Source organism: Anomaloglossus baeobatrachus, chromosome 11 (genome assembly GCF_048569485.1).
Source record: "Anomaloglossus baeobatrachus isolate aAnoBae1 chromosome 11, aAnoBae1.hap1, whole genome shotgun sequence".
NCBI classification, from domain to species: domain Eukaryota; kingdom Metazoa; phylum Chordata; class Amphibia; order Anura; family Aromobatidae; genus Anomaloglossus; species Anomaloglossus baeobatrachus.
The window spans coordinates 15,755,404-15,779,339 of NC_134363.1; the positions used below are offsets into that span (position 1 = coordinate 15,755,404).

Below are 23,936 nucleotides of genomic sequence, written 5' to 3' on the forward strand. Positions count from 1 at the left end.
TTGCTTAGTGAATATTTATTGAAGATTTCAGATAATCACATATTAATTTTTAATCAAAAGATATCCGACTTTTATTTTCTTCTTTGTGGCATGTTGACCAGTCCATAAGCCTTAAGCTAAAAAAAATTATCTAAAATTTGTGATTCCTTGCATACCATAGTTCTATTCTATTCACAAATAAGCCCCAACTCCCAACTGAAAAGCCAAAAATCATTTATTATCTACATGTAATTTAAAGACGTTATATCTGTTGTATCCCACAAAAGCATTTGTAATTCGGACAGATCGGAGGAAAATAATTGAAATTGGAAGATGATAATTCATTTTTTGAAAATGCCTGGATTTTAATAGCACTTCAGGTATCCCCTGTGCATTTCGTCTATCCCAATGTTGCTGTCAGTGTTGTATCGGCAGAGGTCAGAATTTGCGCATCCTTTGCCAGAGTACTTTGTGTCTTTCCCATCTATTAAAATAAAAACGTCAGTCAACATTTGGTAGAACAAAATATTCACACATTCTACTTTTGTTTAACACAATGTAAGACCCCCTTCAATCGTCAGTGAAAAACATTTGTGTATTGCATGGCCATGTTGAAAGGGCGTATAACCCATCTGTGTGCCGTGATTTGGGCACAGGTGTGTTCTGCATGTGCTTTCCGTGAAAGCACACGGAGAGCAGGAGTATTTTACTCACCCATTCCTGACACTGCTGTACCTGGTGCTGATGTCTCTAGCACTTCTGTCTCCGGTGCTGCTGCTTCCATGTTCGCGGTGCAGTGAATATGCAATGAGCATAATATGTGGGAACCAGAAGCAAGTGACAGCTTTGCCAAAGACATCGGTGCTTGAGACAAGCAAGTATAGAAAATCATTTAATTTCAGACATGTGTTTTCTCCAGTCATGCTGATGTCTCACGGATCATATCTGTATGTGGTCCATCGGACATCTGTTCTGAATGAGAAAAATTGACTTGTCTCCGTGAGGAACACATAGCCATGTGTGTTCCATACAGACACACAATCCTTGTGAAAACACTGATGTGTGTGTAGAGCGCTGTTACTCGGTTCCGGGTGGTTGATAATGGGGATCACCGTCACAGGTGGCCGTGCCCAGTTCCGTTACCTGGGGGCGATCGGTAACAGGATTATTTTGTATGTCACTTTTGACGCCACTGGCGGGTTGCGGTAATAACTTGTCCCGCCGCTGCTGAGGTTTTAAGGACAGATGGTATAGAAGCAAGTGTGTTTGCACCCTCCGCCAGTAGGGGCTTAAGTCCCATGTAGGTGTGCTGCGCCTTGTGGTGCGCCAGTAATAAACACGACACGGTTCTTGCAGATTAACTGGTAATTTACTCACTGAATTTTGCAAGTGCATTTTCGTATGGCTGGTCAACCGACTTTCCTTTGTCCCGGTGCTGACTTGAGTCCCAGTTGAGCCCTCCGTGCACATGCAGAGCTGATGGTCCCCTTGCCTGAAGCTGTTGGTGACCTGCGGCACTCCGCTCCTTTGTCTTTCTGGGCCCAGTATGACAAGCCTTGCGGTCCCTTGTGGGGTAGGCTACTTCTCTGTGCCCTCTCCCGGGACCTATATATGAGGCTTTGTCCCTGAGCCTATGGGTGGTGTGGTACCCTGGAAGTCACCACACACGGCTGGATCAGCAGACCGCTTGGAGCTGTTGTCTACTTTGGGGTCCAGTACCCCCTCGTGCAAAGTGCCTTGGATCTGTCTACCCTCAGGCTACTACCTCCTTGTTGCCTTTTACGGGGTCTCCTCACAATCCTCATACCCCTCTCACTCTCTGGCTCCTTTCAACTGTCGCTCCTTCCACTGCCGTTTTTCCTCTCTGCCAACTCCGCCTAGCAACACCTGTTGCTTCCCACAAGCCACACCCCTTTCCCAGGCTAACAGCTAAGGGATTGGTTCTCACACCTGACCACTGTTAACCCTCTACATGCTGCGCCCAGGTCTCAGGGAATGTGCCCCTACCTGTGTGTGAGGTGTGAGTTGTCAGCATAGGGTGTTCCAGAAAGCCTTATGATCCTGCAGATCACTGGGGTAGCATATCCCAGGGTGCTGCATTCCCCCTTGGTTAAGACAAGCACTTCCGCGGGCTGCAAAACAAGAAAATCTGCAAAATATATATTATTTTTAAAACGGCAATAAATAACAAATATACATTTGTAACAGGTTAGTACTCAGTACACTTTTCTTCTCACCATCCACAGTCTCTGAGGCCACTATCCGGTGGACCTCTCCGAATGTCTTGGTGACTGTTCCCTCTGGGGACTGTCCTAGGGAGCACATCACCGGCTATGATGGTGATCTCAGCCAGCTCCGCTGCAGACCCTCCCTGTGACTTCCGGCTCTCTTTTAGGGTGTTGGGAAAAAAAAAATCAGTTTCTGGGTAATCCCAATGAAAAGCACAACGTGTGCACCTATATACAAATGTTTTTGTGCCACGCCAGTCCTGTGGCTAAGGTCCATAAAAACAAAGGATGGGGAAAAACCTGGATTCTTCCCAAAGGGAGGCACAGTTTTTAAACAAACATTACGAACAGTTGTTAGTGACCCAAAAGTCCATACAGGTCAGTCTCTGTAGGGTCAATATTCTTAATATACATTCTTTACATTTTACATACAGTTAATATGTATTTAATGACCATCTTTAGTAGTATTCCCACTCTCCTAATCTGGATGGGGATGACCAATGTTGCTAATGTTTGACCTACGCAACTCTGGTGTGTCAATGTTTGCAGAACGTTCAACTTCCCCTGAGATTTCTTCTCGTTCTTGTACTGGTACTTCTACAAGGAATCTTGAATAGTGGTCTACAATGGTAAGGTGGTAAGGGCATAAGTATAACCTTTGGTACTCAGTGTTAACTTCACATGGTCTAAGGCGACTAGTTCTAGAGAGAGGTTGTTTGGTAACAATAGGCTGCAGTGGTGCTCTTTGACTATCTCTGTCTTTTCTTCTCAAAGCACATGGACCACAATTTCTACACCAGTTTTCGATATAAGATCTCATTCCAACCCAGTAGAATCTTTCACGGAGTAACATCTCAAGTGTCTTTCAACCGAAGTGTCCGGAGTCATTGTGGTACGCTGCTAACACTATTGGGACGTCTCTTTTTGGTATTATCACTTGACTCTTCATCTCGTGGCGTGAGTTTTTGGATTGATGAATCCTCTACAGAGTGTTCCCCGGTGGATAAACAACTTATTTCTGTTCTTCCACAGATGTTGGGCTTCTTGTGGAGCCTTTGGTGCAAGACGAGAATTGGTTTGGCTTACCAGTCTCTTGATTAAGCTGACAGGGGGATCACTGTCCTGTGTCTCTTTCCAACTAAAATGTGATAAGGGTTTCAAGGTTGCCTCTTTTGTTCTAGAACCAGTTTGTTGACATTGGAATGTCCTCTTGGGACAGAAGGCAGGTAATTCTATTTCTTCTAGCTCATCTATGTCTTCTCCCTCTTCTTGCAAATGGGGCATTCTTGACAGCGCATCTGCATTTGCGTTCTTACGTCCAGCTCTGAACTTGATGGTAAAGTCATAGTTGGATAACCGAGCTGCCCAGCATTGTTCTAATTCACCCAACTTTGAGGTATCTAGATTGGTAAGAGGATTATTGTCAGTGAAGACTGTAAACTTAGTGGCTGCTAGATAGTGCTTGAACCTCTCAGTAATAGCCCAGACCATGGCCAGCAACTCCAACTTGAAGGAGCTGTAATTTTCCGGATTTCTCTCAGTAGGCTGAAGCTTCCTGCTAGAGTAGGAAATTACTTGCTCTCTCCCATTCTTGATCTGTGACAACACTGCTCCTAATCCCACGTTGCTGGTGTCTGTGTACAGCACAAAGGGTAAGTTGTAGTATGGATAAGCAAGGATTTCTTCCTCCGTCAGAGCCCACTTCATTTGTTTGAAGGAACTTTCTTCTTTTTCGCCCCATTCGAATGGAGGATCAGACTTCTTGCCTTTCTTGGGTTGACCAACCAGAAGGTCTTGCAAGGGGGCGGCCATCTTGGTGTAAACTTTGATGAATCTTCGGTAGTATCCTACCAGGCCCAGGAACTGACGTACCTCTTTGATAGTAGTTGGTCTTGGCCAGCTCTTGATGACTGTTATCTTGTCTGGATCTGGCGCGACTCCCTCAGCACTGACTACGTGTCCCAGATACTGAACCTTGGGATTAAGGAGATGGCATTTGGATGGTTTCAGCTTCATGCCGTACTTGGATAGTGCTTCAAACACCGCAGCCAGATGTTCCAGATGGTCTTCATAGGACTTGGAGAACACAATGAAGTCATCTAAATAGAGTAGTATAGTTTCAAAGTTCAGATGCCCCAGACAACAGTCCATCAGGCGCTGGAAGGTTCCAGGTGCGTTACAGAGTCCAAATGGCATACTGTTGAACTCGCACAGGCCCATAGGGGTGGCAAACAGTCTTCTCCCGGTATTCCTCTGCTACAGAGACCTGCCAATACCCACTAGTAAGGCCTAAGGTGGAAAAGTAGTTAGCAGTCTTGAGTAAAGCTAGGGACTCTTCTATGCGGGGCAATGGATAAGCATCCTTATGTGTAATGCAATTTATCTGCCTGTAATCTACACACATCCGCATGGTGCCATCTTTTTTTCTCACTACGACTAGTGGAGCTGCCCAAGGGCTACAACTATCTCGGATAACCCCAGCCTCCTTCATGTCATGTAGCATTTCTTTGGCCCTCTGATAGTGTTTTGGTGGAACAGGTCTGTATCGCTTTCTGATGGGAGGATGGTTCCCAGTGGTGATGTGGTGTTGTACCCCTTTAATTCTCCCAAAATCCAATGGATGCTTACTGAAGACTGGTTCATATTCCTGCAAAACCCGTTATACTCCTTGCTTCTGGTAAGAAGGCGTGGAGTCGGTACCAACATGGAGTTCCTGGCACCAGTTTGCTAATTGCTCATCTGCCAGGTCTGTTGGGGCAAGTGGTTCTGCTGCTTGAATGGCATTTTCAGTGGCGATAAACAATTTACCAATGGTAGCATACCTGGGCAATTTGGCTTCCTCGTCCCCACAATTTAATATACGTACAGGAACTCTCCCTTTGTGTATATTGACTACCCCCCTGGCTGTCACGATTGAGGACCAGTCCCCCGAGTACACGGGCTCTACCACTGCCTGGTAATCTCGCCCTCTAGGACCTATGGATGCCCGACACCACACCATCATTTTACTTCTTGGAGGCAACACAATGGGGTTAGAATCCATTACCCACACACTACCCAGTTCTCCACCAGACTGGTTTACCTGTTGTTTTAGCAAGAGGGCTTTAATCTTCTTCTGCAGAACCCTCTGCTGCCTGGCATCGGCAGTCTTGGTGATCTGTTGGAGCAAGAACAATACTTCTCCCAAACAATTTTCGATGACATTGGTACCTAGGATCATATGGGGATTTCTATCATTTGCATTAGTTTTAACAACAATCTATCCCTGACCCCTAAGCTCCACCCTCCCCACCTTTATGGTTACTTCTTTAAATCCTATCTGCTCTACCGGTAACCCGTTTACAGCATATATGGTGAGGCTTGGCTCAGGTCGGCGGATGAGATCTTCATCACACCAGAATCGGCAGTACAGCTCATAGGGAATGGTGGTTACCTGTGAACCGGTGTCCAACAGTGCAGAAGTGGGGATCCCGTCCAAGGAAATGGACAGAATTGGACGTCCTCCCACATACCGGTTACGCCATTCCATTGGGCCTTGTCGACTTACACCTGGGGATTGGCCCTTGGCCCCAGGGGTTGCATATTTAAAGGACACCTTCTTGCAAGATAGCCTGTTTTACCACAATGCCGGCAGATGGGTTGTCCTGAAGAACAATAGCGATTGGTGGGTCTTCCTCTCAGTGGGGGACTCCTCCGGTTCCTCATCCATGGGACGTCCTCAGGTCAGTCAGCAAGCAGGATACGGTTTGGTGGCTTGGGCTCTGGAGCAAGCTGCATGGCTTTGAGGATCTTTGCTACGTCCTCGCTGAGTCGCTGCACTTGGGAACACAGGTCCTCTGGTGCACTAGGTGGCGCAACCTGCCCATTAGCCTTTGCTGGAGTAGACGAGGCAGGTTCCACTTCCAAGGAAGGGACACTGGCAGGTAGCACCGTCAGGGTAAAGTCTGAGATTGCCGGGGGCTGCAACGCCTTCATAGCCCAGTCTTTTAGAGTTGTAAAGTCCGCATCAGCATGTTCAAGGCACCACAGGCGCAATTGCTTGCGGTCCTCTGATGACAACAGGCCCTGTGTGAACTGCTCCATTAGCATCCAGTTTTTCTCTCTGGCACTGAGAGGATTGACATGTTTTAATGTCCTTATTGCTGCTTGGAGTCTCAGGGCATAGTCCCTGATGGTATCCTGTGGTTTCTGCCTGCAGTTGTAGAACTCCATCCGCAGTTCCGCCTCAGTGCGGGTCTCAAATGCAAGTTTCAATTTGTCAAAGATGGTGGTTACTGACTCGCGTTCAGCGTCTGACCAAGTTTCTGCTTCTAGCTCCGCTGCCCCTTTAAGCTGACCCAGTATAATGGACGTCCTTTGCTTGCCGGTTAAGGGATACATATCCATTGAAGTAGTTATTTTCTTTTTGAACCTGGCTAAGGTATCCAATTTGCCATTGTACTGGGGCATCCAGGTCGCATCTGGGAGGGAGGGTAACATGAGTGGCATGATCGGTGCCACCGTTGCAGCGTCTGCGCTCCGACTCGGTCCGGCAGCGTCTCCGTTCTCTTGCGCTTCCATTTTAGTCCCCCTTGGCTAATTTCAGCAACCTTCTCTATGGGGCTCCCGAGCGGCTCAGGAGCTCCTGAAGTCAGGCTACTGCTCGGTGTTTGCTTTCTCTGCAGATTCCCTGTGGGGGGGGGGGGGGCAGAGACAGGTTTTCCTGCGCACTTTTTCAACTTTGTGCTCTTTTACAGCCAGAGTGATGGCGCAGTAGTTTTTACTGAGGCAAAATGGCAACAAAAGTCTATATACAACTTTAAATGGTTTAAGGCACACTGCACCAAGGGTTGCTGGGCCAAGTTTGTATCCTGTTCGTGATGCCAATTTGTAGATCGCTGCCACACCCCAGGCCCTTGGGATACTCAGTTCCGGGTTGCGGTAATAAGATGTCCCACCGCTGCTGAGATTTTAGGGACAGATGGTATAGCAGCAAGTGTGTTTGCACCCTACGCCAGTAGGGGCTTAAGTCCCATGTAGGTGTGCTGCGCTTTGTGGTGCACCAGTAATAAACACGACACAGTTCTTGCAGATTAACTGGTAATTTACTCACTGGATGTTGCAAGTGCAGTTTGGTACGGCTGGTCAACCAACTTTCCTTTGTCCCGGTGCTGACGTGAGTCCCAGTTGAGCCCTCCGTGCACATGCAGAGCTGATGGTCCCCTTGCCTGAAGCTGTTGGTGACCTGCGGCGCTCCGCTCCTTTGTCTTTCTGGGCCCAGTATGACAGGCCTCGTGGTCCCTTGTGGGGTAGGCTACTTCTCTGTGCCCTCTCCCGGGTCCTATATATGAGGCTGTGTCCCTGAGTCTAAGGGTGGTGTAGTGCCCTGGAAGTCACCACACATGGCTGGATCAGCAAACCGCTTGGAGCTTTGTCTACTCTGGGGTCCAGTACCCCCTCGTGCGAAGTCCCTGAGATCTGTCTACCCTCAGGCTACTACCTCCTAGTCGCCTTTTGGGGGTCTCCTCACAATCCTCACACCCCTCTCATTCTCTGGCTCCTTTCAACTGTCGCTCCTTCAACTGTCATTTTTCCTCTCTGCCAACTCCGCCTAGCAACACCTGTTTCTTCACACAAGCCACACCCCTTTCCAAGGCTAACAGCTAAGGGATTGGTTCTCACACCTGACCACTGTTAACCCTCTACATACTGCGCCCAGGTCTCAGGGAATGTGCCCCTACCTGTGCGTGAGATGTGGCTTGTCAGCATAGGCTGTTCCAGAAAGCCTTAGGATCCTGCAGATCACTGGGGTAGCATATCCCAAGGTGCTGCATGTGCCCAGAACCATTCATTTTAAAGGGTCTGCGTATGTCCTTGTCTAGTATGAAAACTGTTGTCATACGTATTGGAATCACTGACGTGTGAAGGAGGCCTTAATGGAAGCTAAAATGTTTCAAATAATTGAATATTCTCAGGAGCTGTATACAGAAAACAATACAATGTTTCCTAAAGTCTGTTGTGAAACTGAAATGACAAAGAAGGGGGGCACAAATGGTGTCTTATCCGGTGGTACCAGAAAGAATTTTAAAAGTGCACTAACTTAGTGCGGTTGTGTTATAGACACAACCACTATAACCACGTGTTGAGGAAGATGGCGTTGGAGAAGATGAAAGAAAAGGATCTATCCGCGCTGCCAGAAGAAGATCACGAAAACCAAAAATTAATCCCTATTAAAAATTAACTTTTAATAATAAACATTAAAAGATCAAAAAACCACATTAATACAAACAACAGGTTATGCAGGGAGTATAATAACAAAAGCTAGGAAAGGAGACGGGAAAAGGCTGTCCCTAGATATCCCTAAGGTAGCTCTCCCTACCTAGCAATGGAGGGTATGACGCCCTAAGGGTTGTGGCGCCCCCATTCACCGACGGGAGACCCTAAATAACCCTAAAAAGACTCTGCATAAGTCAAACACCAAAACATTGGAAGGCCTCATCAACAATAAGATAAGACAGAAAACTTATCTGGAAAGTCCACGTTAAAGTCCCGCCACGTTTCCTCCCATAGATGCCAGGGAATCATCAGGGGAACATGCCCAGGAGGTCCAATATAGATACGAGCCTCTCCTTGGGGCAGCAGAGCAGTGGTGTGTGAGGGTTTTGAAGCTCTATAACCCCTTTTTCAGGAACAAAAAATAATAATTTTTTTGGTTCCTAAATAAGGGGTTTTACAGCTCCGAAACGCGTAGAACAATAAAATCTGATGTCTTAATCCCCGTTGACCTTCAGTGATCTTCTTCTGGCAACATGGATAGATCCTTTTCTTCTATCTGCTCCAACGTCATTTGAGACTAATGTATATTTGAAGTTGCAATATTTTTTATTTTACATGCATTTGAGTAAAAAGATGATTTGGTTACAAAATAGTTACACAAATGTAAGAAAAAATTGCTCACAAAAAATCCTCAAAGTTGCCCTGTAGTCAATACATCGGTCCATGGATCCAGTGCAGTTTATCTTCTTGTCAGTCTTACATTCCTCTAAAGTGTCAAGACACATGGACACTGGACATTTTACACCATTCGGTGTTGGATCTTCTTTAGGAACTGTAGAAATAAGCTCAATTATTGTTTAAATTAATATTTCAAAAGAGCTATAACTTATGATCAAGAAAACATGTTAATATAATTCCAATACATAAGTATGTTTGCTTTATGTCCTTAAAAAGGAACTTTCTTATTTCCTTTTTTGTTCCCTTTTTTTATGAGTAGAACACAATCTATACTTAAATTTGGCAAAATATCTACCTCTAAAAAGGTAGTTTTTCAATGAGTGGACATTCTGATGTCATTGTCAGAGTTTGTCATGGACAAATCGAGCATAAGTAACCAAATCAAAAAACCTAAAATGTTCCCCAAATTTTACCAAATTTAGCAAAGTGATGAGATTTTACTAAATTCTTTTGTTGCCTGGAAATTTGTTAAAATAATATTGTACATTATACTTACCTTCCCCAACCTGACTCTTTATGCCCCTTTTCCTGCTCTTATAAGTCTTGATCATTTGCTTCATTCAGATTTGGGGGGAGAAACACATTCCTTTGATGTAAAGGATCTGCATTGCTTAGCCTTACTGACCTCAGCGTAGAAAGAAGTGAAGACCACAATGGAGGACTGAGGAGCTGAGGCAACGACACTGTAAGGCTTAAGGCTGCGTTTTTTCGCTCAGGTTTTTTTTATGCAATATGAAGAGTTTGAAAAACTGAACACTGTAATGGATGACAGCTGTAAAAAGATTTTAAGGCATCGAGTAAAGCCCGCTTTACACGCTGCAATGTATCTTACAATGTGTCGGCGGGGTCACGTCGTAAGTGACGCACAAATTGAACGGTAAAACGTTCATCGCACGCACATCGTTCATTCCTCATGAATTGAACGTCAGATTGTTCATCGTACCCGGGGTAGCACACATCGCAGCGTGTGACACCCCGGGAACAATGAACAGATCTTACCTGCGTCCTGCGGCTCCCGCCCAGCAATGCGGAAGGAAGGAGGTGGGCGGGATGTTTACGTCCCGCTCATCTCTGCCCCTCTGCTTCTATTGGCCGGCTGCCGCGCGACGTCGATGTGACGACAAACGTCCCTCCCACACAAGGAAGTGGACATTCGCCGCCCACATCGAGGTCGTATGGAAGGTATGTGTGACGGGGGTTAATCGTTTGTGCGGCACGTTCAACAAATTGCACGCGCCGCACATACGATGGGGATGTTGCAAATCGCATACGATGTCGTATGCGAAATTGCAACGTGTAAAGCAGGCTTAAGAGTGTAGTGCTGGATAGAGATAAGGGAACCGGAATTTCGGTGTTCTAAGTAGAGTTGAGCGCGGTTCACGGTTCGAGGTTCTCCAGTTCGGGGCTCGAGTGATTTTGGGGGCTGTTCTAGATCGAACTAGAACTCGAGCTTTTTGCAAAAACTCGATAGTTCTAGATACGTTCGAGAACGCTTCTAGCAGCAAAAAGCAGGGCTTTTTACAGCTACAGTGTGCAGGAGCCATCGCTGGCAGCCTGCCACAAGCTGGTAACCAAGATAAACATCGGGTATCCAACCAAAGCGCTTTGGTTAGTAACCCGATGTTTATCCTAGTTACGTGCAGGAAGCCGACACTTCCCCGCTCAGCTCACTCCGCCCCCCTCCTGCCCGCGGCATGTGCACACGTACACACACACACACACACACATGGTCCCGCTCGGCTTACCTGCGATGATGAAGTCCCGCCATCCCAACCTCAGCGCTGTCACTGTCCTCCATGGCCGCCGCTTGTCACATCACCTTCTCTCGCTTCCGACCCGAGACTGACTAGCGGTGACGTCATGGGCCTCTCGCGATACTTGGTGTGAAGGCGCCGGTCATTGAACTCAGTGACAGGTGCTGTCAGTGTGCTGGAGATCAGCGCAGGTAATGTACCTCGCTGACAGCAGCACTTGTCATGCCCTGCAGTGACCTGGGCTGACCCATTGATGTTAGCTCAGGTCACTGCACTGCTCTCCCAGCCAATGGGGAACATCCTGCTCTTCATTGACTGGGACAGTGTGGATCGTCATGGCAACCCCTTGGATTATACCAGACCTGGATTTGTTTTTCTTTCTAATAAATTGGTTAAAGAGGGAATGTATTGGGGAGTGTTTTTTCAAATAAAAATGTGTTTGTCGTCTATTTTTTTTTATTACTGACTGGGTTGGTGATGTCGGGTATCTGATAGACGCCTGACCTCACCAAACCCAGGGCTTGATGCCAGGTGACATTACACATCTGGTATTAACCCCATATATTACCCCATTTTCCACCGCACCAGGGCGCGGGATGAGCTAAGGCGAAGCACCAGGATTAGCACATCTAATGAATGCGCCACTTCTGGGGCGGCTGCGGCCTGCTATTTTTAGGCTGGGGAGAGTCCAATAACCATGGACCTCCCTAGTCTGAGAATATCAGACCCCAGCTGTCTGCTTTACCTTGGCTGGTGATCCAATTTTGGGGGGACCCCTAAGTGTTTTTTTTTTAAATTATTTATTTAATTTAAAATAACAGCGTGGGGTGCCCTCAGTTTTGGATTACCAGCCAAGGTGAGGTGGCCAGCTGTGGTCTGCAGGCTGCAGCCGTCTGCTTTACCCTAGCTGGCTACAAAACTAGGGGGAACCCTACGACATTTTTTTTTTCATTTTTTTGGCTAAATACAAAGCTAAGCACCCCTTAGTGCCACATAAAAGGCACCAAAGGGTGCAAAATTACAAAATGCAGGAGAGTGGGACATTATGTGTCTTTCTGCCATTATAATGACAGAAAAGACTGATATGAAGTGCACAAGCACAAGAAAATCACCAGAGTGCTCTACGCTGTGAAAAGCAGTAGAAAATGGCACTAGAGTGAACATGTGACCGCCTCATGTAGGATGAAGCTATGGATCCTGGGTAAATTTATGCATTTACCCTCATTCAGTTTTTTTGCAGTACACAAAAAAAACGGAAGGCACACGGATAACAAACAGATGACATACGGACCGTCTACGGAACGGAAACGGATGCCACACGGATGCACCCGTGAAATAAAACGGACTGTTTTTTGCAGACCACAAAAATGGATCGGTCGTGTTAATGTAGCCTTATTCTGATCTGCAGTTTATAAACAGCAGGCAGAAATAAGTGAATAACGCCCCCCAGCGTCAGAAAATCTCCGAGGTTTCAGGGCTAGCTGAGACCATGGAGATCATGATTCAGGACGGTTTTTCCGGTCCCCGCTCACGTGATCACAGGAATACACCGTACACCGATGATCACGTTACAGTAAATGACAGCGCCGGTAAAAAATTATTTATCTCCCATCTGGCATGAACAAACACTTCTCCACTTCTTCTCCACTTCTTCTCCACTTCTTCTCCACTTTTTCTCCACTTTTTCTCCATTTTTTATCCACTTTTTCCTCCATTTTTTCTCCACTTTTTCGCCACTTTTTCGCCACTTTTTCTCCACTTTTTCTCCACTTTTTCTCCATTTTTTCTTCATTTTTTCCCAACTTTTTCTCCACTTTTTCTCCATTTTTTCTCCACTTTTTCTCCACTTTTTCTCCACTTTTTCTCCATTTTTTCTCCACTTTTTCTCCACTTTTTCGCCACTTTTTCCTCCACTTTTTCTCCACTTTTTCGCCACTTTTTCGCCACTTTTTCTCCACTTTTTCTCCACTTTTTCTCCATTTTTTCTTCATTTTTTCTCCACTTCTTCTCCACTTCTTCTCCACTTCTTCTCCACTTTTTCTCCACTTTTTCTCCATTTTTTCTCCAATTTTTCCTCCACTTTTTCTCCACTTTTTCGCCACTTTTTTGCCACTTTTTCTCCACTTTTTCTCCACTTTTTCTCCATTTTTTCTTCATTTTTTCTCCACTTTTTCTCCACTTTTTCTCCATTTTTTCTCCACTTTTTCTCCACTTTTTCTCCACTTTTTCTCCACTTTTTCTCCATTTTTTCTCCACTTTTTCTCCATTTTTTCTCCATTTTTTCTCCATTTTTTTCTCCACTTTTTCTCCACTTTTTCTCCACTTTTTCTCCACTTTTTCTCCATTTTTTCTCCACTTTTTCTCCACTTTTTCTCCACTTTTTCTCCATTTTTTCTCCACTTTTTCTCCACTTTTTCTCCATTTTTTCTCCACTTTTTACTCCACTTTTTCTCCACTTTTTTGCCACTTTTTCGCCACTTTTTCTCCACTTTTTCTCCACTTTTTCTCCATTTTTTCTTCATTTTTTTCTCCACTTTTTCTTCACTTTTTCTCCATTTTTTCTCCACTTTTTCTCCACTTTTTCTCCACTTTTTCTCCACTTTTTCTCCATTTTTTCTCCACTTTTTCTCCACTTTTTCTCCACTTTTTCTCCACTTTTCTCCACTTTTTCTCTGTTCTTTTTCTATGGTTGGTCTACCCATTAGCTCTGCCATGCATACTGTAGCTCTACACCTACTGCACATGTTACTTTATTATTGACATCTCTTTCGTACCAGAGCTGTCTAAGCCTACTCTGACCCCATATTTGTCATTACTATATTGTCCTTGTACTGTATTATGACATTTGTATCATGTGTTTCATTTCTTGCTGTGTTGCAATTTTTTTGCTGCATCCCAATTGTACCTCTACATTGTTTGAGTTTATGTTATTGTTCTCTCACTCTTATGTGATACTGATTATTGTCATTTTTCATGATTACATGCAGATAAGTCCAATCTGACGAAGGCTCAGGCCGAAAAGTCATTTGTAACTTGTTTTGGACAAAAACATATATGCTTATGAAAAAAAAATTTTTCTTAATACGGACCAATAAAGAGTGATTTTGCATTACTATCCGTTGTGACTTACTGACTTAGTCTGAGAGATTTAGAGTGCCGAGGTTACTCACTAATTTTATCTATTATTATCTCTGAGCACCTATATACCAGTGAGCAGAGCTTCCTCTACAGTAGTTCTCCTGATTAGGCATGCCCTTACCTCATGAGCAGGGCATTGCAGCTTTGGTAGCAACCATTACGACATGGACTCTGCTGCTGTGGACCCGGGGAGAGTGAGTGCAGATTCATTGCACCCACACTCCTCACATGAAGGGTCCGCACTCCTAGAAAATGGGGGATACGTTCCCTGAGTGTCTCCCCCCCATATTCTAGACAGTCCAGAGTCGTCGTGGGACCCCTTTATTTTTTTTCTTACAATAAATTGGTGAAAGAGGAAATATTTTGGGGACTGTTTTTTCAAATAAATTTCTTTTGTCGATTTTTTGTTTTTGTTAGTAATAACAGTTTATGATGTTGGGTATCTAATAGACGCCATGACATCACAAACTGCTGGACTTGATCTCAGGTGACTTTACAGCTAGTATCAACCCGATTTATTACCCCGTTTGCCACTGCACCAGGGCACGGGATGAGCTGGGGTGAAGCGCCAGGATTGGCGCATCTAGTGGATGCGCCACGTCTGGGGTGCCTGCGGCCTGCTATTTTTAGGCTGTGAAGGCCAAATAACTATGGACCTTCCCACCCTGAGAATACCAGACCACAGCTGTCCGCTTTACCTTGGCTGGTGATCCAATTTGGAGGGGACCCTACTTTTTTTGTGTAATTATTAATATTTATAAAATAATTATAAAAAAAAAGCCTGGGGGGACCTCCACATTGGATCCCCAACCACGGCAAAGCTGCCAGCTGTGGTTTTCAGGCTACACACGTCTGCTTTACCCTAGCTGGCTATCAAAAATGGGGGGACCCAACGTCATTTTTTTTTAACTATTTTTTAAATAGAAAAAAATAATGGGCTTCCCTGTATTTTGATTGCCAACCAAGGTAACGACAGGCAGATGGGGGTGGCAACCCATAGCTGTCTGCTTTATCTGCGCTGAGAATCAAAAATACCGCGGAGTGATTTGTCATTTTTTTTTAAGATTTATTTTTACAGCACTGTGATGTCCAGCAATCAAAATACAGGGAAGCCCATTTTGTTTTTAGTTATTTAAATAAATAATTAAAAAAAAATATATGGGTTCCCACTGCATTTTTTGTATTGCTAGCTAAGGGTAATACAAGCAGCTACTGGCTGCTAACCCCCACTGCTTGGTGTTACCTTCACTGGCAATGGAAAATCCAGGGAAGCATTTTTTAATTTTTTGGCCAAAAAACTACAAAAAAAGGACGTGATCTTCGCCATATTTTTGTATGCTAGCCAGGTATAGCAGGCAGGTGCTGGAAGAGTTGGATACAGCGCCAGAAGATGGCGCTTCCATGAAAGTGCCATTTTCTGAGGCGGCTGCAGACTGCAATTCGCAGCAGTGGGGCCCAGAAAGCTCAGGCCAACCTGTGCTGCGTATTCCAATCCCCAGCTGCCTAGATGTACCTGGCTGGACACAAAAATGGAGCGAAGCCTACGTCATTTGTTTTCTAATTATTTCATGAAATTCATGAAATAATAAAAAAAGGGCTTCCCTTTATTTTTGGTTCCCAGCCGGGTACAAATAGGCAACTGGGGGTTGGGGGCAGCCGTACCTGCCTGCTGTACCTGGCTAGCATACAAAAATTTGGCGAAGCCCACATAGTTTTTTCAGCAAAAAACTTCTGCACACAGTCCTGGATGGAGTATGCTGAGTATGCTGAGCCTTGTAGTTCTGCAGCTGCTGTGTGTCTGTATGGAGAAGAGCAGACAGCAGCTGCAGAACTATAAGGCTCAGCATACTCCATCCAGGACTGTATGCAGAAGTTTTTTGTCCACCAAAAAAATGACGTGGGCTTCGCCATATTTTTGTATGCTAGCCAGGTACAGCAGGCAGCCACGGGCTGCCTCCAACCCCCAGTTGCCTATTTGTACCCGGCTGGGAACCAAAAATATAGGGAAGCCCGTTTTCTTAATTAATACACTTATTTCATGAAATACTTAAAAAACAAATGACGTGGGCTTTGCCCCATTTTTGTGTCCAGCCGGGTACAAGTAGGCAGCTGGGGATTGGAATCTGCAGCACAGGTTAGCCCGAGGTTTCTGGGCGCCTCTGCTGCGAATTTCAGTCCGCAGCCGTCCCAGAAAATGGAGCTCTCATAGAAGCGCCATCATCTGGCGCTGTATCCAACTCTTCCAACAGCCCTGGAGCCGGGTGGCTTGTTGGGTAATCATGAGTTAATACTGGCTTTGTTTTACTAGCCAGTATTAAGCCAGAGATTCTTAATGTCAGGCACGTTTGACCCGGCCATTAAGAATCTCCAATAAAGGGTTAAAAAAAAGACACCACACAGAGAAAAAATACTTTAATAGAAATAAATACACAGACACATTAGAGACTCCATCTTTATTACCCCCTGTCAGCCCTCCACGATCCTGCTCTTCTGTCTTTCTCGTTCAACAAATGCAGCTCTGCTACATCACTGCTGCATGGGGGAAGACGCTGCTTCCCGTGGAGCCTTCACTCCGTGAAAGCTGCATGAGAAGCAGCGTGCAGCCTTAACTCCGTGAGTGATCAGTGCTGCTGGTTGTCAGCGGTAACGCTGACAGACGCGTTACCATAGCAACGGTGCTCTCGGAGCCGCGGTTATCAGTGACGTCACCGCTAACTGCGTTGCTATGGCAACGGTGATCTCCGGTAATGACCGGCTGTGTCAGCCGGTCCCTAACGGAACGGGGAGTCGACCGTGTGCTAGAGCATGTCGCTGGTACACGGCGATACACAAATGTGCACCGTGTACCGGAGAGATGCACTCGCAGGTCCTACATGACGCGTCATAGTCATGTGACCAGTCTGTAGCCAATGAGATAATAGCCGCGTGACTGGTCACATGGCTATTTTGACGTCACGATAGGTCCTGCATCACTGCTTGCAGTGCCGGTCACCGGGAGGATTCAGCGATCATCGGATGGAATAGCGGCAGGAGACAGAGTGCAGGAGGGATCGCGGGGACCGGTAAGTGTTATGGCAATGTTTATTAACTGTTTGTGTACATTTATCATGCATTTTTATGTGTTTGTGATTGCCTCCCATTATAGCCTATAGGTTCGAGTTTGGTTCATCGATCGTTCGACGAGCCGAACTCGAACGGGACCCCCGTTCGGCGAACCGACCGCGAGCCGAACCGCGACCGGTTCGCTCATCTCTAGTTCTAAGTTCGGGTTGGCTGGAAATTTGTTAAAACAATATTGTACATTATACTTACGGTACCTTCGCCAACCCCACACCTGACTCTTTATGCCCCTTTTCCTGCTCTTACAGGTCCTAATCAATTACTTAATTCAGATTTGGGAGAAGAAACATTCTCTTGATGTAAAGGATATGCATTTCTTCGCTCACTGACCTTAGCGTAGAAAGAAGTGAAGACCACAATGGACGACTGAGGAGCTCAGGCAAGGACATTGTAAGGCTAGGTTTTTTTATCAGGTTTTGTTATGCAGTATTAACCCCTTCATCCCCGGGGCACTTTCCGTTTTTGCGTTTTTGTTTTTTGCTCCCCTTATTCCGAGAGCCGTAACTTTTTTATTTTTCTGTCAATCTTGCCATATGAGGGCTTGTTTTTTGCAGGACTAGTTGTAATTTTAAATGAAATTATACGTTTCACCATATGGTGTACTGCAAAGCAGCAAAAAAATTCCAAGTGTGGAAGAATTGCAACAAAAGTGTGATGGCACAATAGTTTTTTGGATGTTTTATTCACGGTGTTCACTATATGGTAAAACTGATGTGTGGGTATGATGCCTGAGGTTGGTGCGAGTTTGTAGACACCAAACATGTATAGGTTTACTTGTATATAAGGGGTTAAAAAAAATTCACAATCTTGTCCAATAAAAGTGGCGTACTTTTTGCGCCATATTCCAAAATCCGTAGAGTACTCATTTTTTGGGATCTGTGGCTCATTGATAGGTTATTTTTTGCGTCTCAAGCTGATGTTTCTAATGGTAGCATTTTTGCACAGATGCTACATTTTGATCGCCTGTTATTGCATTTTGCATAAAACTTGCAGCGACCAAAAAACGTAATTTTGGCATTTGGAATTTTTTTGCCACTACGCCGTTTACCAATCAGATTAATTGTTTTAATATTTTTATAGATCGGGCATTTCTGAACGCGGCGATACCTAATATATGTATATTTATTTTTTTTTAATCCTTATATTTTCAATGGGGGGAAAGGAGGGTGATTTGAACTTTTAAGGTTTTTTCCTTAGCCCCTAGGGGGCTATAGCAATCAGCAATCCGATCACTGATCGCTATCTGCTGATCACAGCTATACAGCTGCAAACAGCAGAAATAGTCACTTCCTTTTTCCCTCTGCTCCCGGCCGAGGAAAAACGAAAGTGAAACTTCGTAGCTGCAGGCGTTATCACATGACCCTGTGCTACGATGGCAACCGCCGAACGTCACGTGATCACTCTCGTTTCTTCCGGTGGGGGCAGCGGTAAGTAAAAAACATGGCCGCGCGCATATAGATCTCGCTGCCAGACTTTGGCAGCAAGATCTAAGGGGTTAATGTTATGGGTTGAATGCGATTCCACTCGTAACATGCAGGCACACATGTCAGCTGTTGAAAACAGCTGATATGTGTGCCGATCCACGCTGCCTGCCCGCGGCAGTAGGCGGGACTTAACGGGACACACTCCATGACGGAAATATCCATCCATGGTCGTGAAGGGGTTAAAAGTTAGAAGAACAGAACACTGTAATTAATGGCAGCTGTAACAACATTTTAAGGCATCAAGTAAAAGTGTAGTGCTGGGTAGAGATGAGCAAACCTGACGTTCGGTGTTCTAGGTTCGGATTGACTGGAAATTTGTTAAAACAATATTGTACATTATACTTACCTTGCCCAACCCTACACCTAACTATTTATGCTCTTTTTCCTGCTCTTACAAGTCCTGATCATTGGCTTCATCAGATTTGGGGGAAAGAAACACATTCTCTTGATGTAAAGGATATGCATTTCTTGGCTCACTAACCTTAGCGTAGAAAGAAGTGAAGACCACAATGGAGGACTGAGGAGCTGAGGCAATGACGTTTGGTGTTCAAGGTTCGAACAAAGACTAAAAAAAACAGAGTTCGATTTTGAAGTTCAAGCAAGTTACTAGTGTAAACAACTCTAATGAACAGCGCTGTGCTTGTGTATGATTGGATTGATGCTCAGCCCTGTGTGACCCACTTGCACTGTTTGTTTGGCTCGAACTGGGGGTAAAATCAGCTTGATCAGATGTAGAGTGCACACAAAAAAATTGGAAAACCCTACCACCGTCCCCCGGGAAGTGTTCTGCTTATAACTGGCTGTAAATGGGTAGAGACATGAACTGTCCAATTACTAACTTCCATTGAGGTTCGGGTCAAGTCAGGGTCACAAACTAAACCTTATCTAAGGTTTAATTGTACCTGTCGAACCAAACTTCCAAAGGTTTGCTTATCTCTAGTACTATGTTTTCACAATTAGGCATTTCTACGCAGTTTTTGAAGTGAAAACTCGCAATGGAAAACAGTTGTAAACTTTGTAAACGCAGAGATTTGGAAGTTTGGTTCAAGCGGTTCATCTTGACATTTGATAAAGTTTAGTTTTGGACCCAGACTTGATCTGAACAACAATGGAAGTCATGAATTGGGCAGTTTGGGTCTCCGCCCATAAACCCATAATCAGAACACCTTCAAGACAGGGTAGGTGGTGTTTTTCCATTTTTTTGTACACAGTATATCCAATCACGCTTTTAATACCCTCATTGAGAGTCATTCAAACAATGCACTGGGCCAAGCACTGAGCGTACCCAAGCACAATGATGCTCGCAAGAGTAGTTTGAATGTGTAAAGCACCCAAACGCCGAACCCAAAATCTATTGGTTTTTTTAGTCTGTTTTTGGTACAAACAACTAACACCAAACCTTAGGTTGAGTCATCTCTATGCATAAGTTCTCATTCAAATGGTGATTTTTCACATTCAGTAGTAATTTTTTTTCATGTTATCATACATAGATGTATCCCTTAGCTGTCTGAATTTTTTGTGGATGAGGTGTTTTGCAAAAAATAATGTAGAAAAATCTGTTTTTGATAAGTCAGTGATCAAAAAAATGGCCATAGCTGTTTATAATTCTGACAGCACCAAGATGCCTTCCATGTGCAATTTATGTGCTCATGTACTGTGCTCAACACTGCAATGAGTACAAATTTTTGCAATTTTTTAAACATTTAAAAAACATGTAAAAACACACACACTGGCCGGACACTGATGAAAATAAATTAGTTTTAGTTAAAGCCGAAAAACCATTGATGCCTGTATGAGGCCTTAGATTAAGATTTTAGTCATTAGTCCATTAATCCCTTATAATAATTACCATTATGAAACTTACTTTCATATACTTGATTGTTGCATAACTCTCCAGTGCAGCAATGCGTCCCAAAAACAAATTCTCCATCTTTTACTATTACTGAACCCTTCTTTTCACACAAAGTTTCATTGGCGCAACCTTTATAAAATGACTTCAATTCCTTTCTATCTGGAAAATAAGTAAGTAGACATCACAAAATCAGGACAACTGAGATGGCGATACTGTATGTGTCGTAAAATGAAGAATTAATTTTACTCACTAAGGTGATAGTATTGGGAGGCGGCCATACATCGATCTCCAAGACATTCAGTCTCAGACTCCAGACATGTTGTAGAGTTTCGGCACATGCACGAAATACATTTATAGGAAAAGACTGGAAAAATAGAAGACAATCCAGATACATTATATGGGAACAATCAGTAAGAGGAATTCAGGTGAATATCTTAGTTGTCAATAGATTGATCTTTTTTATTATCACAACTAGAAATCCTCAGACATTGGTCATTGCCAATATTGCTTCTTTGATTCTACAGTGCCTTAACCACTTAATGACCGTGGGCGGTAAAATTACATCCTAGCGGTCATAGGGTTAATCTATAAATCAGGTGAGATGTGCACCGATAGGGTTAATCTATAATTCAATTGAGATGTGCGCCGATCTCCTGCTGCCGCCGTCGGCAGCAGCGGGAGAACGACGCACATCTCAGCTAATTTATACAGCTGAGATGTGTGCCTGCTAGGCACACGCACAATCGTTATCCGCCCCTGCCATTGAACCCCTTAAATGGTGCTGTCAATAAGTGACAGCGCCATTTGAATCCCGAGCGTGGTGAACGCTTATTTACTGCCAATACGGAAAGTCACGTGATGTAATAACGTGACTTCCGGTGGTTGGCATGGTAGCACAGGGTAATGTGATGACTCCTGTAGCTTACATGACTCACTTACTGTTTGACCAGGCCCAGAGCTGGGTGAGACAGAAAATGAGCATATCTGCTGTTCACAGCTGTGTAGCTGTGATCAGCAGATATGGCAGAGCGATCAGACAGCTGATCCATATAGTCCCCTAGGGGACCTAGTAAAATAAAAAAAAGTTTAAAAAGTTTTAAAACAATGTAAAAAAAAATAAAAAAAAACTGAAAGTTCAAATCACCCCCCATTCGCCCCATTGAGAATTAAAGGGTTAAAAAATTTAAAAAATATACACATATTTGGTATCGCCACATTTAGAAATACCCCATCTATCAAAAAATAAAATCAACTAATCTGATCGGTAAACAGCATAGCGGAAAAAAAAATTACAAATGCCAAAATTAATTTTTTGGTCGACGCAAATTTTGCGTAAATGCAATGACAGGCGATCAAAATGTAGCATCTGCGCAAAAATGATACCATCAAAAACGTCAGCTTGAGATGCAAAAAATAAGCCATAACTGAGCCATGGATACTGAAAAATCAGAACACTACGGATCACGGAAAATAGCGTAAAACAGACGCCACTTTTTTTGGACAAACTTCTGATTTTTGTTAACCTCTTAGATACACGTAAACCTATACGTGTTTGGTGTCTACAAACTCACACTGACCTCAGGCATAACATTGACACATCAGTTTTACCATATAGTGATCACAGTGAATAAAATATCTCCAAAACTATAGTGCTATCGCAATTTTTTGCATTTTTTCCGCATTTGGAATTTTTTTGCCGTTTTACAGTACACTACATGGTAACACTCATGGTTTCATTTAAAAGTACAGCTTGTTCCACAAAAAAGGAGCCCTCAACATGACCATATTTACTGAAAAATAAAAAAGTTACGTCTCTCGGAAGAAGAATGGCGAAAAAAAAATCCCGGAAAGCGCTAAATCGGCCGTTCGTGAAGGGGTTAAATGTTTGACGAATAAGTTTTTCTAAAATAGTAAATGCCTCAATTTTAGTTTGTGAATTTACTTGACTGCTATGAATGTGACTCTGTGCATCAACGTCTACTTGTATGTTACCTGATTACAATTTTTCGAAAGGTAAAATATATCTTTGTATCATGTTAGCCAGTAGATAGAAAAAACTTATAAGGTCCTCAGTGGTTGATACATTTTAATGGCTAGCAAATAATAAGAGAATAGTTAGTATTTTTCAAGACTTCTTGGGTCTCTTCATCAGGCTCAATGTCCTGAGAAGTCTCAAAAGCTACAGTTAGACAATAAAAAGTATCAACCACTAAGGATATCAAATTTTAAAAAAAAATTCCACCTTGCTGCATACATTTTTGGCCCCTTTTTCTTCTGTTTTAAGGGACACATTTTGAGGCATTTTTAACTGTAGATTTGGGTTTTGAGCTTAAAATAGTTATTGCAACTGGATTTATTAAAAATGTTACAATGTATCTGTAGTAGGTGTATTAAAAATATTAGAAAAAACCTAGAATTAGACATGTAGTATAGTTTCCCTGAGTAGCTATATTGCTGACCTTTTGTGCAGGGTATTCCAGAAGTTTTGGTATCCATGAATACTTAAGCTACTACCATGCCCTGCACACGAGGTAAGGGATATAGAAAAGCTACTACAATCCCCTGAACACGAGGTAAGTGATATAGCTATTCAGAAGAACTATACTACAATTAATTATTTTTATTACACCTACTAGATATGCATACTTAAGGTACTACAATGCCCTGCACATGAGGTAAGTGATCATAGATCTGTGATTAAGGACCCGCTATTCTAAGGGTCTGAAACACTTAAGATTTTAACTAAGTGTCATTAGTAATCATCTTTAGTATAATGGAGTTTTAAAGAATTTTTACTAAACAGATCACGATGCTGGATTTTTTCTATCTCATCTACAATCTGTCTCTTAAAGCAGCTGCCAAAATGGAGATTGGATGGCTGGTGTAATACATTTAGGTGCCACAGTCAATCTCAGACAATGGGATTTAAATGAAAAGCTAGGAATTAGCTAAAAGAAAAGATATCCATTTTTTCTTTACAAATATATGTATATTGCGTGGCATTTAATTGGAGCATTTGGCAATGTCTCGTTGGTCTTGTATGACGGTATCACGGAGCACCAAGCGACTTAGAGGTGGGGGTGACAGAATGTCCCCATCACTGCCATCCTTCTATTCTATTGAAGCTAGCCACAAGCTAAATTTGAAAGGTGACAATAATGTAAACTATGTTATGTCACACCTGTGAATCGGTTGACAAGTATTGAGGAACATGTCATTAAAGCTTGCAGCCATTCCTCAGTGCACTGTGTATATGCTGTGAAGTGGCTGCCCCAGTCTTACCTGATCCGGCAAGAGCGGAGATCGTACAAAGCAAAGCCACCAGAGTCTTCATTGTGGATGATGGGAGGCTTCTCGGATTCTCTTCTTCTCGTCCGGTTGTCTTTAC

The 23,936-nt window shown here is 43.8% G+C and overlaps 1 protein-coding gene across 1 annotated transcript; it reads right to left on the reverse strand.

Annotated features, from left to right (window-relative positions):
- On the reverse strand, window positions 1-23,936 carry LOC142256408 (phospholipase A2 inhibitor and Ly6/PLAUR domain-containing protein-like). Its single transcript, XM_075328074.1, has 5 exons — window positions 23,831-23,936; window positions 20,799-20,912; window positions 20,561-20,707; window positions 9,145-9,294; window positions 1-463 (listed from the first exon to the last, which is right to left on the reverse strand). Exons 1-5 carry the CDS (start codon window positions 23,880-23,882, stop codon window positions 345-347), a joined length of 582 nt encoding a protein of 193 aa, XP_075184189.1. The 5' UTR covers window positions 23,883-23,936; the 3' UTR covers window positions 1-344.